The 17,850-nt window shown below is 43.5% G+C and overlaps 1 protein-coding gene across 2 annotated transcripts in view; it reads right to left on the bottom strand.

Annotated features, from left to right (window-relative positions):
* The window catches only part of SLC12A1 (solute carrier family 12 member 1), a 76,925-nt gene that overhangs the window by 48,297 nt on the left and 10,778 nt on the right, over positions 1-17,850 (bottom strand). The window contains exons 4-9 of one of the 2 annotated variants that reach the window (XM_081838801.1): positions 13,251-13,346; positions 12,459-12,554; positions 8,405-8,544; positions 7,856-7,966; positions 2,981-3,092; positions 1,233-1,360 (exon numbers count right to left, since the gene is read on the bottom strand). In XM_081838801.1, coding sequence (XP_081694927.1) covers positions 1,233-1,360; positions 2,981-3,092; positions 7,856-7,966; positions 8,405-8,544; positions 12,459-12,554; positions 13,251-13,346 — 683 coding nt within the window. The remainder of the gene's footprint in view (positions 1-1,232; positions 1,361-2,980; positions 3,093-7,855; positions 7,967-8,404; positions 8,545-12,458; positions 12,555-13,250; positions 13,347-17,850) is intronic. The other variant, XM_081838800.1, reaches the window with a different exon arrangement.

Genomic DNA, 17,850 nt, shown 5'->3' with positions numbered 1-17,850 from the left:
TTGTGGGAAAGCCAGACAACATTTGCTATTTATTGAACGTTCATTCTGGTTTGTTTGTGGAGAGGTCAGATGACATTGTGTCAATGAAGTGTTATCCTACACTCCCCAGTGGCATTTCCCCATCACTTTCCTTATCACAAAAAGTCTCGTCATTGGGGGAAGCAGGTTTGTTGCACATGAGCTCCAAATCAACACTAATTGTGCATTTTCCAGTGTGTGACTGGAGGCAGTTGGAGGATGGATGGTGACTAACAGATTGAGGTTGAATCCTGACAAGACAGAAGTACTGGTTTGGGGAGACGGGGCAGGCAGGTGTGGGGGACTCCCTGATCCTGAATGGGGTAACCATGCCCCAGGGAGACCAGGTGCGCAGCCTGGGAGTCATTTTGGACTCACAGCTGTCCATGGAGGCGCAGGTCAATTCTGTGTCCAGGGCAGCCGTCTGGTATGCAGGCTGAGACCCTATCTGCCCACAGACTGTCTCAACAGACTGGTGCATGCTCTAGTTATCTCTTGCTTGGACTACTGCAATACTCTCTACATGGGGCTACCTTTGAAGGTGACCTGGAAACTACAACTAATCCAGAATGCGGCAGCCAGACTGGTGACTGGGAGTGGCCACCGAGACCATATGACACCGGTCCTGAAAGACCTTCATTGCCTCCCAGTACATTTCTGAGCGCAATTCAAAGTGTTGGTGCTGACCTTTAAAGCCCTAAACTGCCTCTGCCCAGTATCCTTGAAGGAGTGTCTCCACCCCCACCGTTCAGCCCAGACACTGAGGTCTAGCTCCGAGGTCTAGCTTCTGGCAGTTTCCTCACTGTGAGAAGTGAAGCTACAGGGAACCAGGCAGAGGGCCTTCTCGGTAGTGGCACCCATCCTGTGGAACACCCTCCCATCAGATGTCAAGGAAATAAACAACTATCTGACTTTTAGAAGACATCTGAAGGCAGCCCTGTTTAGGGAAGTTTTTAATGTTTGATTTTATTTTTAATATTCTGTTGGAAGCCACCCACAGTGGCTGGGGAAATCCAGCCAGATGGGCGGGGTATAAATAATAAAATTATTATTAGTATTATTATTATAACTGTATCCCTCCTGAAAATAGCGGTGGTGTGGAAACAGCCCTAATTCTGAAGGTGTTGTGCCAGTTTTGCCAGGAAGCAGAAGTTCTAGATATTGGATGTTCTAGATGTTGCAACTCAGCTTGCAGAACATGGGCTTGTGCCTACCTCCAAGTCTCCAGAGATATTGGCTCCAGCAAGAATTCCAGTGGCTGCAGGGAAAAAAATGGCAAACACAGAGAAAAACCCTTCATCGCCTCTGAAATCTGGTCCGAAGTTTTCTGCAAATATGGAGGCTGCAAAGGCAAAGAGAAAAATCACTGTGAAATTTTGAGGCCATGTCACTGACTGATATTATCTTGCAGAACCCCCTTTTGGTCTCCATCTTGTACATTGGGCAGGGGGGACCTTTGGCCCTCCTGATTGATTTATTTCTTGTATTTCTATGCTGCTTTTCATTCAAATGAATCTCAAAGCGGCTTACAACCAATAAATAACCATAAGATAATAAAACATAATAGCACATCGCGAATAGAGCATACATCATATAAAATAATTAACAAATTATCAATAAAACAGTTGCAATCTATAAAAAAAACTTAACAAAACAGCAACTAAAAAATAAGCTAAACCTCACAATCATGGCAAGTCATGTGATTAACAAATCGATGCAGCATTTAGAATCTATAAAACAATATTGAAAGCATTAACAAAATAGCAATTAAAATATAAGCCAGGTCCTAAGATGTTTAGTTCAGATGTTGCTGAACTAAAACAATGAGCTGATGGGAGTTTGGTAACATTTGGGGGGCCAAAGTTTCCCCACCCATGTGGTGTAAGAAGTCTAGGCTCCCCTGATTCATTGAGAAGCCACGAATTGTGGTGGTATGTGGCATAGGGGGAGGAATAGCAGACTTCACTCTGTATGGCTGAGCATGTTTCGGTATGCATCGCCTAGGTAAAGGTAAAGGGACCCCTGACCATTAGGTCCAGTCATGACTAAGCCACTTCTGGCGAACCAGAGCAGTGCACAGAAACGCTGTTTACCTTCCCACCGGAGCGGTACCTATTTATCTACTTGCACTTTGACGTGCTTTCGAACGGCTAGGTGGGCAGGAGCAGGGACCAAGCAATGGGAGCTCACCCCGTCATAGGGATTCAAACCGCCGACCTTCTGATCAGCAAGTCCTAGGCTCTGTGGTTTAACCCACAGCACCACCTGTGTCCCTATGCATCGCCTAGCTGCATCTAATTTGTCTATGGCTAGGAGGTCACCTAGCTATGGCTCTGCATACGTCCACAAGGAACATGACCAAGACCGCCTGTCGCATAGATCCTCCTGATTGGATAAGAGTCTGAAAACTTCCTGTGCAGTCATCATGTAATGGAAACCCCCCATTTAGTCTGCATCTATAAAATACGACTTTTTCTAAGTGTTACGTCGAGGCTATTATTGTCATGGAAAATGTAATTGCTTTATTCTCTTTGTATACTGCTCTGAAGATTTTTTTTACAATCAAGTGGTGTATATATTTTATGAAATAAAATACATGGATAAATTTGCTGGCGGTGGCTTTGTGCATTGAACAATATAGAGGCCTAGATGCAGTGCAGTAGGCACCAGGTTGTCATCGATGAATACAGAAGCAGGTTAATAAGATACAAAAGCACAGCTGGTTATGGTTTTCAAGTCAGTTACTTGGGTGAAAGCTTATGCCCAGTATATAGGTAAAGGTAAAAGCCCCCTGGACGGTTAAGTCCAGTCAAAGGTGACTTTACCTTTACCCAGTATACAGAATACGCCTCACTCAATTACTTTATGTAAGATGGTAATATGGTCACTCATAGTTGTATGTCAGTACTCAGTACTGTTTGCTACAGGAGCTCTGCTTATCTGCAAAAAAAGAAACACTTGCCTTGATAATTGAAAAAACCTCTAGCCTTCTTCTCATTGTTGCTTGGAATGACGGTTCCAATGAAGAAATTTGCAATAGCAGCAAGAAGGATAAACAGAAGAACAACTTGGGCCTGTAAAGCCAAGTTAAGAGATTATTTTTGGCAGAGGACTTGCTTTCAACATTTGCTTTTCATAAGCTACTTCAGAACTTGATGCAGTTGCAAAGTGGCATGATATTTGTACAGCTTAAAAAAATTGGGAGCCGAAACACTAAAAAGAGAGTTACAGTGGTGCCCCGCAAGACGAATGCCTTGCAAGATGAAAAACCCGCAAGACGAAAGGGTTTTCCGTTTTTCGAGGCGCTTCGCAAGACGAATTTCCCTATGGGCTTGCTTTGCAAGACGAAAACGTCTTGCGAGTCTTGCGAGTTTTTCCCCTTTTTCTAAGCCGCTAATAGCCGCTTAGCCGCTAAGCCGCTAAGAGGGATGCTTCGCAAGACGAAAAAACCGCTAGACGAAGAGACTCGCGGAACGGATTATTTTCGTCTTGCGAGGCACCACTGTAGTCACAATTTTTAAAGTCTCATTAATTTCAGTAGGTACTAAGGATGAGGAATATTTTCAGCAGCGTGGCACAAAGAGTCTCTCCCATACTCAACTCTTTGACTTCGTGTCTGGTAACTGCTAAGGCTGGCACAAGTAATAGGAAGTGGGAATCTGTGATTTGCATACCCTCCAACATTTCTCCAATGAAAATAGGGACGTCCCATTCTATAATGATAATTTTACTGGTCGGAGCGAAACAATATAAACTTAAAGTGTTTGCAGATGACCTAGTTTTGACTCTACAGGAGCCAGAATCTAGTACGAAAAAAGTATTACAACTGATTCAAGAGTTTGGTCGGGTGGCGGGATTTAAATTAAACAAGCAGAAAACTAAGGTACTGGGAAAAAATTTGACAGTTACAGAGTCAGAACGGTTTCAGAAAGAGACAGAGTTAAATGTGGTTAAAAAAGTAAAATACCTAGGGGTAAACATAACAGCAAAAAATCTGAGTCTATTCAAGGATAATTATGAGAAATGCTGGTCAGAAATTAAGAGAGACTTAGAAAGTTGGACAAGACTGAAACTTTCCTTGTTAGGCCGAATTGCTGCTGTAAAGATGAATGTATTGCCAAAAATGCTGTTTTTGTTTCAAACATTACAGATTGTGGACAAAACAGAGTGCTTCTGGAAGTGGCAGAGAGACATTTCCAAATTTGTCTGGCAGGGCAAAAAGCCCAGAATTAAGTTTAAGATACTAACGGATGCGAAAGAAAGGGGGCTTTGCCCTGCCAGACTTAAGGCTGTATTATGAATCAGCAGCGTTCTGCTGGTTAAAAGACTGGCTGCTTCTCGAGGACACTGACGTATTAGATTTGGAAGGTTTTGACAATGCGTTTGGTTGGCATGCATATTTATGGTATGACAAGGTTAAGATTCATAATGCTTTCAAGAATCATATTGTCAGAAAAGCAGTGTTTAATGTCTGGACAAAATATAAAGACTTATTGGAAAATAAAACTCCAAGGTGGCTTTCACCATTGGAAGCTAAGGCCTGGAAAAGGCTCAATATGGAGGCCAAATGGCCAAAGTATTGGGAAATATTAGAAAAAGATGGGGACAATTGGAAATTGCAGAGTCAGGAGAAAATGAAAGACAAAGTCCGAGACTGGTTACATTACGCTCAGATTAAAGAAGTCTTCAAACTTGATAAAAAGTTAGGATTCCAGGTGGAAAGATCGAAGTTAGAAACGGAATTGTTAGAGCCTAAGACTAAGGTACTTTCAAGAATGTATAACTTGCTGTTAAAATGGAACACACAAGATGAAACGGTTAAATCGGCTATGATAAAGTGGGCACAGGACATTGGGTATAATATTATGTTTGAGGACTGGGAAAGGTTGTGGACTACTGGGCTGAATTTCACTGCATGTAATGCTTTGAAAGAAAATGTAATGAAAATGATATATAGATGGTACATGACCCCAGTCAAACTTGCAAAAATATACCACTTGTCTGATAACAAATGTTGGAAATGTAAGGAAAATGAAGGAACGTTCTTTCACCTTTGGTGGACTTGCCCTAGAGTGAAGGCTTTCTGGGAAATGATATATAATGAGCTGAAAAAGGTATTTAAGTATATCTTCCCTAAGAAACCAGAGGCCTTCCTTTTGGGTATTTTCGGCCAAGGGGTGTTAAAGAAGGACCGAACATTTTTTATGTATGCAACAACAGCAGCAAGGATACTTGTCGCTAAGCATTGGAAAACCCAAGATCTACCCACAGTGGAAGAATGGCAGATGCAACTGATAGACTACATGGAACTGGCCGAGATGACTGGCAGAATCCGAGACCTGGGAGAGGAGACGGTAGAAGAAGACTGGAAAAAATTTAAGATTTACTTGCAAAAATATTGTAAAATGTATGAATGTTAAGCAGGATGCTTGATTATAAACAACTTGGCACTATTGAAACAGATGAAGTGAACTATGAAGATAAGTCAAATTCAAGAAAAAACAAATTTTTAGATAATTATTAGGCTAAGTTTAATTTTTTAAGGAGTGAAATAAACGTATCTAAAATTTGAGATATAACATTGGAAAATTAGATAGTAAGGATGGAGATAAGGTGATAAATTGCTGGTTTAATTTTTATAATTTGGAACGCAGGAGTGGGAGATGTGAGGAAGTCCAAAGGAGATAAGAAAATATGTTATGATATGTAATATTTTTGCTTGCCTTTTTATATTGTAATCAAAAAACTCTTAATAAATATTATTAAATATATATATATATAATGATAATTTTACTATTTATACCCCACACATCTCGCTGGGTTGCCCCCGTCACTCTGGGCAGCTTCCAACATATATAAAAACACAATTTTACATTATAAAAAAGCTTTCCTATACAGGATTGCCCTCAGATGGCTTAGAAGTCAAATAATTCCATACCCTCCAACATTCATCCAATGAAAATAGGGACATCATACCATTCCTGCTAACATTTCTCCAGTGAAAATAGGAACATCCTAAGGAAAAGTGGGACATTTGGGGATCAAATCAGAAACCAGGGTGGCTTCTCTAAATGAGGGACATCCCTGAAAAATAGGTGTAATGATCTCTGGCAGGAAAGCAAGTCCTGATAAGAAGTAATGACTCTGGCAATTTTATGTATGTTTATTTACAAAAAGACACATCCAGAGCCTGGCTTCTCGCCTGCTCACATTTACATTTGTTGGTCAGTCTGAAGTTTCGCCCCTCCCATAGAAGGAAGGATGCCAGAATCCCACCTTTCCCTTCTTGCCCTTTAGTTGCCTTCTGATTTTATCCAGATGCCTAGAATGGGGACCGAAAGGCTCCCCCTCCTCCCCACTTTCACTCGACACAGACTCAGACCTCTGCTTATCTGCTAATTGCCTAGCAACTCTCTGGCCGCCTTCCAACTCTCCCTCTCCTTGACAGCTAATAGAGCCTTCTCCGGAAAGGGGGGTCGAACTGCCCTTTCTCGATTCTGTCAGCCAGTTGTCATCTGTAGAGTCAGTCCCTCGTTCACTTAGTTCAATCTCTAACTCACCCCCTGTGCTCTGGGGGGCCACATTCTTGACAATATTGGAGGGTCTGGATTTGATATCTCATCTCTACTCCTCGTAGCAAGTGGCAGCTGTGCGGTGTGTGATTGTGATCTGGAATGAGGCCGTGGTGTGGGAGAGGAGCCTGGAGCCTTTCCCCAATCACCCTCTCAAAGCCGCTCCTTGCCCCATCATGGGAAAGGGACAGCACCTAAGTTTATCCCAATCAAATAAACAACTCCAACCACGGATCCCTGCCACGTAGTCTAGCTAGTCTGATTAGATGTTTCAATGCATTGAAACAAACAGCACTAAAATTGCTGTTTATAGCAACTGGTATTCAAAGTTGACAGCCTTCACTAATCTAATTTTAAAGCCATTCAAGTTGGTTGCCATCACTGCTTCCAGTGGCAGCGAGTTCCACAGTTTAACTACGCGCTGCACAGAGAAGTGCTCTCTTTTCTCTATCCTGAATCTTTTGATGCTCGGCTTCATTGGATTGGCAGGAGTTCTAGCATTATGAGAAAGGGAGGAAAACATCCCAGGCATAGGCAAACTCCAACCCTCCAGGTGTTTGGGACTACAATTCCCATCATCCCTAGCTAACAGGACCAGTGGTCAGGGATGGTGGGAATTGTAGTCCCAAACATCTAGAGGGCTGGAGTTTGCCTATGCCTGTCCTATCCCCTTCTCTATAAAATTCTATCATGTTACGTCTTCCTCTCCTTTTCTCTAAACCGAAAAGTCCCAATGCTGCAACCTTTCCTGTTGTCCCTTTGTGCATTTTTCTACCACATTCCTTTTCATTGGGTGGAGGTTTGTTTGTGTGTGTGCGCATGTGTGCATGCGCTACAGTGGTACTTCGGTTCTTGAACGTCTCCGTTGACAAACATTTCGGAACCCGAATGCCGAAAACCCAGAAGTCAATGTTTCTGTTTTTGAGCAAGCCTTGGAAGTCAAACATCTTCCACTGAGCGTGTTTTTCAATTTTCTCAATGAATTTGCAGAGAACCCTTTGCGCCTCGGTTTCTGAACGTTTCGAAAGTCAAATGGTCTTCCAGAACGGATTACATTCAAGAACCGAGGTACCACTCGTGTGTGTGTGTGTGTGCGCGTGTGCGCGCACATATCTTTGATATTGGATGGGGTATTGTGCATTTTGTACCTATACCTTAGTAAAAATGGGCCGTCGACACAAGACTCTGCAGCAAAACCACCTTGGCTTCCACAAAATCTGAGCATCCGCCTTCTCTAAACAGCTTTAATATTGAGAATGTTTTACCTTGGCTTCCCATTCCATACCGGCCACAGAAATGCCCAAAAGAATGACTACCGTTATAGCACCAATTATTCGGATGTCGTTGGTTGCATCAACCATGATTGCGTTGCTGTTCTGGGGGGAGGAAAGAGTGAGAAAGAAATGATTAAGGATATAGTTTCTGCAGGATAGTTTCTGGCAGCAACATAAAGCAGAAGGAAATGACTAAAGAGGGATACTGTACATTCCATGGGTAATGAGCCCTGAGTTTCACATTTCTTATGACGGTTGAGCCTCTGTCGTCAAGGTTATTGGCTTGCTAATTAGAACCCTAATTCCCTTTAGTAATTTCGGAACTCTTAACAGCCCTGTAAGAAACATTTCTTTGACCTGGTAGTAGTGGAGGAAAAGCTTATAAATTAGAATTTATGACACATTTAGGGAGTTCTAATTCATGAATAAGGTTGCCGCTTAACACATTTATTAGACCTATGATCGTTATTTATTTTTTTAAAAAAGTTGTTAGCCAAGGTTCCCTTGCATAACCGCATGTAAAGTCTTGCGAGCTCGTACCTTGAGCAGCTCCACGACGGTTTCTGCAAATCCAACGACGTACATGGCTACTGCCACAGCATTGGCAAAGGCAAAGATTAGACCAATGGAGCCCCCAAACTCAGGTCCTAAACTTCTGGAGATGAGGTAGTAAGCGCCACCTGTCAACACAGAAAAGAGTTTCTTTGAGCACATTAACAGAGCTGCCCGAGAAATTTGGGGCTCCCCAGTTAGCGCCACATATACAAAGGATCTCCTGCCCAGTTGCAGAGGGTAAAACTCCTGTTTTGCACACTCTCCACTGTATGCGATTGGAGATTTCAACCTTGGGCATCATCAGCTATGATGTTGCAAAGGATCCTGGGAGTATCTCTTGGGTTACAAGCTGCTTTGTTGCCGCCTACTAATGCAACTCAAGCTGTTGGGCTAGTTCTACATGTGACACCCAGGGATGGGGAAGCTGTTTTTGGACTCCAGATGTTTTTGAACTTCAGTTCCCAGCAGCCCCAAGCAAGCTATCCCGTGGTCAAGCATGATGGGAGTGGTAGTCTGACAAGAACTGAAGGGTCTTTGATTCCCCTGCCCTAAACCAACTTATTGTAACCTTGTGGGTTATATAAACTTGCTGCTTTCTCAGTCTGTCAAACAATATATAGTTCTGAAACTAAGGAACTATATATTTCTTAACTTTATTTCTCTCTCTTTTAATCCATCTTCTACCACTCTCTCTTTCTCTCTCTCTTTTCACCTTTTTTCTTCCCTTGCCTCTGGATCTATGTTTTTTATTTTACATAGATTAGTGTTTTAGTCTGGACAAAAAAGACCTTTGATAATAATATTGATTTTTTAAAATATAAAATCCAATAAAATTTATTAAAAAACAGAACCAAACAACAATATATATTTCTATTTAGGCAACAGCTAAAGTCCTGAAGTAATAATAAGAATAATAAAAATAATGATGATGATGATGATGATAATTTATACCCCGCCCATCTGGCTGGGTTTCCCCAGCCACTCTGGGCGGCTCCCAACAGAATTAATGATAATAATAATAATAATAATAATAATAATAATAATAATAATAAAGCAATACAGCATCAGACATTAAAAACTTCCCTAAACAGGGCTGCCTTCAGATGTCTTCTGAAAGTCAGATAGTTGTTTATTTCCTTGACATCTGATGGGAGGGCGTTCCACAGGGCGGGCACCACTACTGAGAAGGCCCTCTGCCTAGTTCAGGGCCTTTGAAGTCTTAAGGTTTTTTTCCAAATGAATGTACAGTGGTACCTCACTAGGACCCTGCGGGACCTGACATCTTTCCGCAGGGCCTGCAAGACAGAGTTGTTCCACCAGGCCTTTGGTCAGGGCGCAGCCTGACTCCCTCCTCTGGCAACCTGCACAGAATATTGCTTAATTGGTTGCCACTAATTTAATTTGATTTTAATTTTTATAATGAATATTTTGAATGTGTGATTATTTGATTATTTGATTATTGTTAGCCGCCCTGAGCCCGGCTTCGGCTGGGGAGGGCGGGATATAAATAAAATTTATTATTATTATTATTATTATTATTATTACCTCGGGTTACATACGCTTCAGGTTACAGACTCCACTAACCCAGAAATAGTTAAGAACTTTGCTTCAGGATGAGAACAGAAATCGTGCTCCGGCAGTGCGGCAGCAGCAGGAGGCCCCATTAGCTAAAGTGGTGCTTCAGGTTAAGAACAGTTTCATGTTAAGAACGGACCTCCGGAACGAATTAAGTACTTAACCCGAGGTACCACTGTATTTAGGATTGAGTTGGGGGGACCAGGACTGCCGAAATCAAAGTCTAAAGCCTCACTCAGCCATGAAGCCCACTTAGTGGCTGTAGGACAGTTACTATCTCATAGCCCAGCCTAGGAAGATATTTTGCCCTCTGGATATTTTGGACTACAACTCCCATCCTTCTGACCATTGACCATGTTGGCTGAGCGTGATGGAAATTGTGGTCATGAAAACCTGGAGGGCACCATGTTGGCTACCCCTGACCTAGCCTGTCCCTCAGAGTTGTTGTGAAGGTGAAGTGTTGTGCAGCTAATCACGAGTGTGCTCCCTGGAATTCCTTGGACAGGTAAAAGTGTAATAACAAGGTGAATAAACCTGTACTGTCCCAAAGGCTTCCCCAACCACATTGCAATCCAATCAAAATATCCCGTGAGAACTAACTTTCTGCAGACAACAGATTTAAACCACCAAGTTTCTTGCAAATGTGCAAAAACAAATGCTAAAACTGAAGACAACTTCTCACCTGGTATTGTGGGTGGCCATACCAAAATCCAAGACCGGAAGACATGGAGAAATAAGGATCTGGAGCCTGAAAAGCTGCATGCACTACTCTGATGATTAGGCAATTGTACAAGAACCGGTTTCTAATATTTGCACCCAGCCTAGCCAGTCCTGAGGCTGCATTGGTAAAATGTAAAGGACCCCTGGACGGTTAAGTCCAGTCAAAGGCGACTATGGGGTTGTGGCGCTCATCTTGCTTTCAGGCCGAGGTAGCTGGCGTTTATCCACCGACAGCTTTATGGGTCATGTGGCCAGCAGGACTAAACTGCTTCTGGTGCAACAGGACACTGTGATATGGAAGCCAGAGCGCACAGATATGCCGTTTACCTTCCCTCTGCAATGGTACCTCTTTATCTACTTGCACTGGTGTGCTTTTGAACTGCTAGGTTGGCAGGAGCTGGGACAGAGCAACGGGAGCTCACCCCGTGGCGGGGATTCGAACTGCCAACCTTCTGATCGGCAAGCCCAAGAGGCTCAGTGGTTTAGACTACAGTGCCACCCGTGTCCCACTTGAGGCTGCATATTACAAGGATCATTGCTATGCACTCCCCTCTTTTTATGTAATTGCAATCATACTTGGTAAAAGGATTTTGGCCTTTCGCAGGCATACCTAGTACATAGATCAATCTATTTGGAATGCACTCCCACCGGAGGCAGTGATGGCCACCAACCTGGGTAGCTTTAAAAGATTAGACAAATTCCTGAAGTTATCAATGAGTATCAGTAGCTACTCGCTGCAATGGCTATGTTCTACCTCCACTGTCAGAGGCAGCCATGCTTCTGGGATACCAGCTTCTGGGAATCACAAGTGGGCAGGGTGCTTTGGCACCAAGGTCATGCTTGCCAGTTTCCCGTAGGCATTGGGTTGACCACTGTGAGATCATCATGCTGGACCAGAGGTGTTTTCAGCCTGATACAGCAGGCTCTTCTTATGTTCCTATCTATTTTTTATTGTAGTCACTCATAGTGTTCACCAGTGAGGAAACTTCTAGGGAAGAGCTCTTGTCAGATTACTATTATTAAAGCCAATGATTTGGCCAGAAATGTGGTTGCTCCTCAGGAATAATAACATGTGGTCTGAAACATGGGGAATGTGGAGAATAACATTCCCATCCATCTTCTCTGAAATGGCACACCTGGGATTTCCATATGTAAATATTCTTCATAGGGATTTTCTGCATCTGCTTTGTAGAATCACCAAATAATGGATTCAGAAAGAGTCAGGAGACCCAATAAGATAAACCCTTCGTTTGCAGCTTGCAAACCAGGATTATCTCCTAGTGCCAGTCCGATTCATAGGACTCCTCATGAGCAGGTACTTTGTGGAAAGGCACCTGCTGAATAAATAGCTACTTTAAGTACATGAAGTACATGCACCTCCTTCGAATAACTTTCTCTGCTTCTGAACAGCTACAGAGTTGGGAATGTTGTCCTAATATCAACCTGCCTTTCTATAAGGCAAACATTTTGACTGCTAGTTTCAATAAATATGGTGAAATTACCCTCTCATCTAATTTGGCTCTCCTAAATATCCTAAATCTTGGTCTTTTTCTCTAGGTTAGGCTAACCAATTAACATCAAGTAACGACCCTGCCTCTTCTCATCCAAGCTGTCTCCCATGCTTCAGTTGAGTCCTTGATACTTAGTCATTTTACTTCAATTTATTTGACTTGGACGGGCCAGCACAGTTATCACTTTTCCAGAGATACCTATAGTCTTCATATGAAACACAAAATTGACTCACCTCCTCTTACCACTCCATTTGTACATATGGCAGACATGGAGATACCTGTTAAAGTTGTAACTACCACACTCAGGCAAATAACTACGACTCCAAGACCTGAAAAAATCCCAGAAAAGATGTTTGACCCTTGGTCATATAATTCATGCTAATTATATATATATATATATAAAAGAAACCACCGTTTTCTAGTAAGAAGCCACCATCATTCATGGAGAGGGAAGAGGTCTGACTGGCTCTGTTAAATACCTGGAATTCATGTCATCAAGATAAAGAGTAAGACCCTGGACATTGGTGGAGCATGCCAGAACTAATCCATGTTCTCAAGAGACTTTGTAAGTTAAGGGAGTAAGAAACAAGTTAATGAATCCAGTGATCTCCACGAAGTTTTCCATCTTTAAGCAATCTGGATTGCCATGTCCACTGAAGAAAACCTGCAATGTTCTGAATGCATTTAAAAAAAAAAAAAATGAAAGAGAAAAAGAACAAAAGCACCTCCAGGAAAATAAGATGATTCTGTTTCCCCATCGGTCTCGGATAGGATCATCTGACCTTTGTGAACTGAACTTTTTGATTCAGGAAAAAGATTAAGAATCAGTAAATTATAGCGTCTCAGTACTGCTGATTATACAACTCACCTTCTGATACCTTTGAGTCTACTGTCCACTGTGCTGTTATTTTAGGTTGAGGAACCATTTTACTTGTCTAATAGTAAGACAATACATGGGGAACTATTTCTGAACACCAAGAGTAAGAGGGCTGGGGAGAAACATCCTAAAGATATTTAATTTTTACCTCCACGGACAAAACCATTAGTTGCTATTGCAGAAGTTGATAAGCCAGTAATAGAGGTGACCATGGTGGCAAGGAGGATAATGATAACTCCAAGACCTGTCAGCAATGAAAAGATGAAAAATGAAACTTGTGGCTCAATTGTTATTTAAAGTAGTAGAGAAATCAGACTTTGTCTTTCACTGGCAAAACCGCTTCATCATTACAGCTATATGAATATCTGTTTCCTCTCTCTTCCTCATTTTAGCTATGTCACGTAAGACTATATAAGCCAGAGTGGTGCATGCTCTAGTTATCTCCCGTTTGGACTACTGCGATGTGCTCTATGTGGGGCTACCTTTGAAGGTGACCTGGAAACTATAACTAATCCAGAATGCGGCAGCTAGGCTGGTGACTGGGGGCGGCCGCTGAGACCATATGACACTGCTCCTGAAAGACCTACATTGGCTCCCAGTATGTTTCCGAGCACAATTCAAAGTGTTGGTGCTGACCTTTAAAGCACTAAACTGCCTTAGCCCAGTATACCTGAAGGAGCATCTCCACCCCCATCATTCTGCCCAGACACTGAGGTCCAGCTCCGAGGGCCTTCTGGAGGTTCCCTCACTGCAAGAAGTGAAGCTACAGGGAACCAGGCAGAGGGCCTTCTCGGTGGTGGTGCCCACCCTGTGGAACGCCCTCCCATCAGATATCAAGGAAATAAACATCTATCTGACTTTTAGAAGGCATCTGAAGGCAGATCTGTTTAGGGAAGTTTTTAATGCCTGATGTTTTATTGTGTTTTTAAAATTCTGTTGGAAGCCACCCAGAGTGGCTGGTATAAATAAATTATTATTATTATTATTATTATTATTATTATTATTATTATTATTGACCTTCATTGGCTCCCAGTATGTTTCCGAGCACAATTCAAAGTGTTAATGCTGACCTTTAAACTCCTAAATGTCCTCAGGGTGTAAACAAATTGTTGTTGTTGTTGTTATTTTAGGAATCAGATCCTCTTAATGTTCTGTATAGCACTTGGCAAATTTTGGTTAAATAACCATATTGTAATCAACGGGAGCAGCAGTAGGAGACAAAGCATGGGGTCTGTATCCAACTAACTGGGCACATGGAAAAACCTACATGAATGAACTGGAACTTCTCTCTCCCCTCATGTGCCCCCTACACCACCCCCAGCTCTGTTCTGGGGGGTTGGAGAAACCACAAGAGCAAACTTCGGGGTGCACTGGAGGAGAAGATGGAGAGGAAGTTATGTTGTGCTCATATAAGTTACTCTATGTGTGCCTTGATTTAGTTGGCTACAAGCCTGAGTACCTGCGTTTGTTCACATTCATCCCTTGCAGCTAACAAAACTAGGCTTTATTTCATCTGGGTCAAAGACCCAGTTTGGAACCCCCGACTCGCATTTGCATACACACACACACACACACACACACAAAGGCAGGGAGCCTCCATGGCGCCACTCTGGAGGCTTCGCCCGGGGCAAAAAACCTGGCTAGTTCTATTATAGCGACAGCTTTGCTTCACTTATCTGCCTGCTCCATCTGTTGTCTCCTCCTCTGTCAACATATTGATTGCAAGCTGCTTGCAGACTTCTCTTGCCTTCATGTTACTCAGCAACATGTGGTATCTGTTGATCATATTTTAATAACTAATACTGTAAAGTGGTACCTCGGGTTACATACGCTTCAGGTTACAGACTCCGCTAACCCAGAAATAGTACATCAGGTTAAGAACTTTGCTTCAGGATGAGAACAGAAATCGTGCTCCGGCGGCGTGGCGGCAGCAGGAGGCCCCATTAGCTAAAATGGTGCTTCAGGTTAAGAACAGTTTCAGGTTAAGAACGGACCTCCGGAACGAATTAAATTCTTAACCCGAGGTACCACTGTACTTTTCCATGTGCAAGACACCCCCATGTATAAGATGACCCCTATTTTTTTTTGAACCCAAAATTAAGAAAACAAAACCCTAAAATAGAAGTGAAAAGCTGGATGATCTGCAGTGGCGGCGGCAAGTTGTTTATCTTTTTGGGGGGCGGTTGCATGAGGCGCATGTAGTGCACCATGGTGCAGAAGCAAAGTGCAGAAGCAGTGGACACCACACACTCCCCCTCGGCGGCAGCTGTGGCGGTGGCGGCGGAGAAGGAGGCTCCCAGGGAGGATGTTGAGGAAGCGCCAGGGGAACGGAATGCCCATTTTGCTCTGGGCCATGCCATCGAGCAAACTGAGCTGAGGAAGGGGGTGAGCTGGCTTGGGGAAGGCTGGGAGTTTGAGAGGGGAAGAGGGAAAAAAAGGAAAGAAGGGCAAGGAGAGGTAGCTGAGGCAGCTCCTGTGGTTGAGTTGGCGGAGGCTTCAGGAGGCAAGCCAGTCGCCAGCATGCAGCCCAGAGGGGGAGGAGAAAGGGGGGAACGTAGCTGTCAAGTGTCCCTTATTTGAAGGGACAGTCCCTTATTCCAGCGCCATGTCCCGCTGCTGTCCCTTATTGATGGCTGTCCCTTAAATGACGTCCCTTAAATTTCAAAGGAAGCAGCTCCTCTCCCTCCCTCCCTGCTGGCCAGGGAGGAGGGAGGCTCCAACTGTGTTGCTTGTCTGTGTTGCTCACCCAATAAGAAGTCTAAGAACGACTGGGGAGTGGAGCTTGCATGCCTTGTGTGTGGCTAGTTAATGCAAGCTGAGGGGGTTTTTGAACACTGGACGCCATTTTGTTGCACGTGCTGCTGCAAACTTTGCAGTGCAAATCCAGGCCGGGGAGCCATCTTAAGTTGAGGCTGCATAGGCTTCGTGGTGCATGTGATTCAGATTCTATTCAGTTGAACCTCTGGTTACAAAGTTGGTTGGACAGTGTTCTCAAAGCTACCCAGCATGAGTTTGACCAGACTGCAGGAGGACAGGAAGACTGGAGTGCTTGGAACAGGTGAGGCTGCAGGTCTCTTATTTTCAAGGCTGCTGGTCCCTTATTTTCAAATCTGTAAGTTGACAGCTATGGGGGGAAAGGCAGCAGGAGGAACTGCCTCAGCCTGCCCGAGCCAAAATCCTGGACTTATGTTTCAGGGATCAGCAAACTTTTTCAGCCATGGGCTGGTCCACACTTCCTCAGACCTTGTGGGGGTCCGGACTATATTTTGTGTGTGTGTGTGTGTGGGGAAATGAACCAATTCCTATGCCCCACAAATAAGCCAGAGATGCATTTTAAATAAAAGCACACATTCTACTCCTGTAAAAACACCAGGCAGGTCCCACAAATAACCCAGAGATGCATTTTAAATAAAAGGACACATTCTACTCATGTAAAAACACGCTGATTCGCAGACCGTTCGTGGGCTGTATTCAGAAGGCGATTGGGCAGCATCCGGCCCCAGGCCTTAGTTTGCCTACCCATGGCTTAAATATTTTAAAAAATCCCCCCAGATGCCCATGTTCTGTGTACAAGACGACCCCCATTTTTTTACTATTTTTTAAAAGTGAAAAACCTCGTTTTATACACGGAAAAATACAGTAATTTTGTGGCGCTGGTAGCAGTAATTTCTCCACAGTGCAGTAGCCTACTTCAGAATGGGACAAACCATTTTAACATCCCAATCAAAGCAATGCAGTGTTAATAAATGAGCCACATCTGGATCATACTATTCGTTATCTCCCTATGCGCAGGAGGGAGCAAGATTGTGCATCTCTCCCACCCAGCACATCCCTCCAGGAACCTGCCCCCACCTGCCCGGTCTTATTCAACATCTTTATCAACGACTTGGATGATGGACTCAAGGGCATCCTGATCAAATTTGCAGATGACACAAAACTGGGAGGGGTGGCTAACACCCCAGAGGACAGGATCACACTTCAAAACGACCTTGACAGATTAGAGAACTGGGCCAAAACAAACAAGATGAATTTTAACAGGGAGAAATGTAAAGTATTGCACTTGGGCAAAAAAAATAATGAGAGGCACAAATACAAGATGGGTGACACCTGGCTTGAGAGCAGTACATGTGAAAAGGATCTAGGAGTCTTGGTTGACCACAAACTTGACATGAGCCAACAGTGTGATGCGGCAGCTAAAAAAGCCAATGCAATTCTGGGCTGCATCAATAGGAGTATAGCATCTAGATCAAGGGAAGTAATAGTGCCACTGTATTCTGCTCTGGTCAGACCTCACCTGGAGTACTGTGTCCAGTTCTGGGCACCACAGTTCAAGAAGGACACTGACAAACTGGAACGTGTCCAGAGGAGGGCAACCAAAATGGTCAAAGGCCTGGAAACGATGCCTTATGAGGAACGGCTAAGGGAGCTGGGCATGTTTAGCCTGGAGAAGAGGAGGTTAAGGGGTGATATGATAGCCATGTTCAAATATATAAAAGGATGTCACATAGAGGAGGGAGAAAGGTTGTTTTCTGCTGCTCCAGAGAAGCGGACACGGAGCAATGGCTCCAAACTACAAGAAAGAAGATTCCACCTAAACATTAGGAAGAACTTCCTGACAGTAAGAGCTGTTCGACAGTGGAATTTGCTGCCAAGGATTGTGGTGGAGTCTCCTTCTTTGGAGGTCTTTAAGCAGAGGCTTGACAACCATATGTCAGGAGTGCTCTGATGGTGTTTCCTGCTTGGCAGGG

This window comes from Podarcis erhardii (genome assembly GCF_964252035.2).
Source record: "Podarcis erhardii genome assembly, chromosome: 14".
NCBI classification, from domain to species: domain Eukaryota; kingdom Metazoa; phylum Chordata; class Lepidosauria; order Squamata; family Lacertidae; genus Podarcis; species Podarcis erhardii.
Note: the sequence above shows the minus strand (reverse complement) of the source record. Positions and strands in the feature narration are given on the sequence as shown.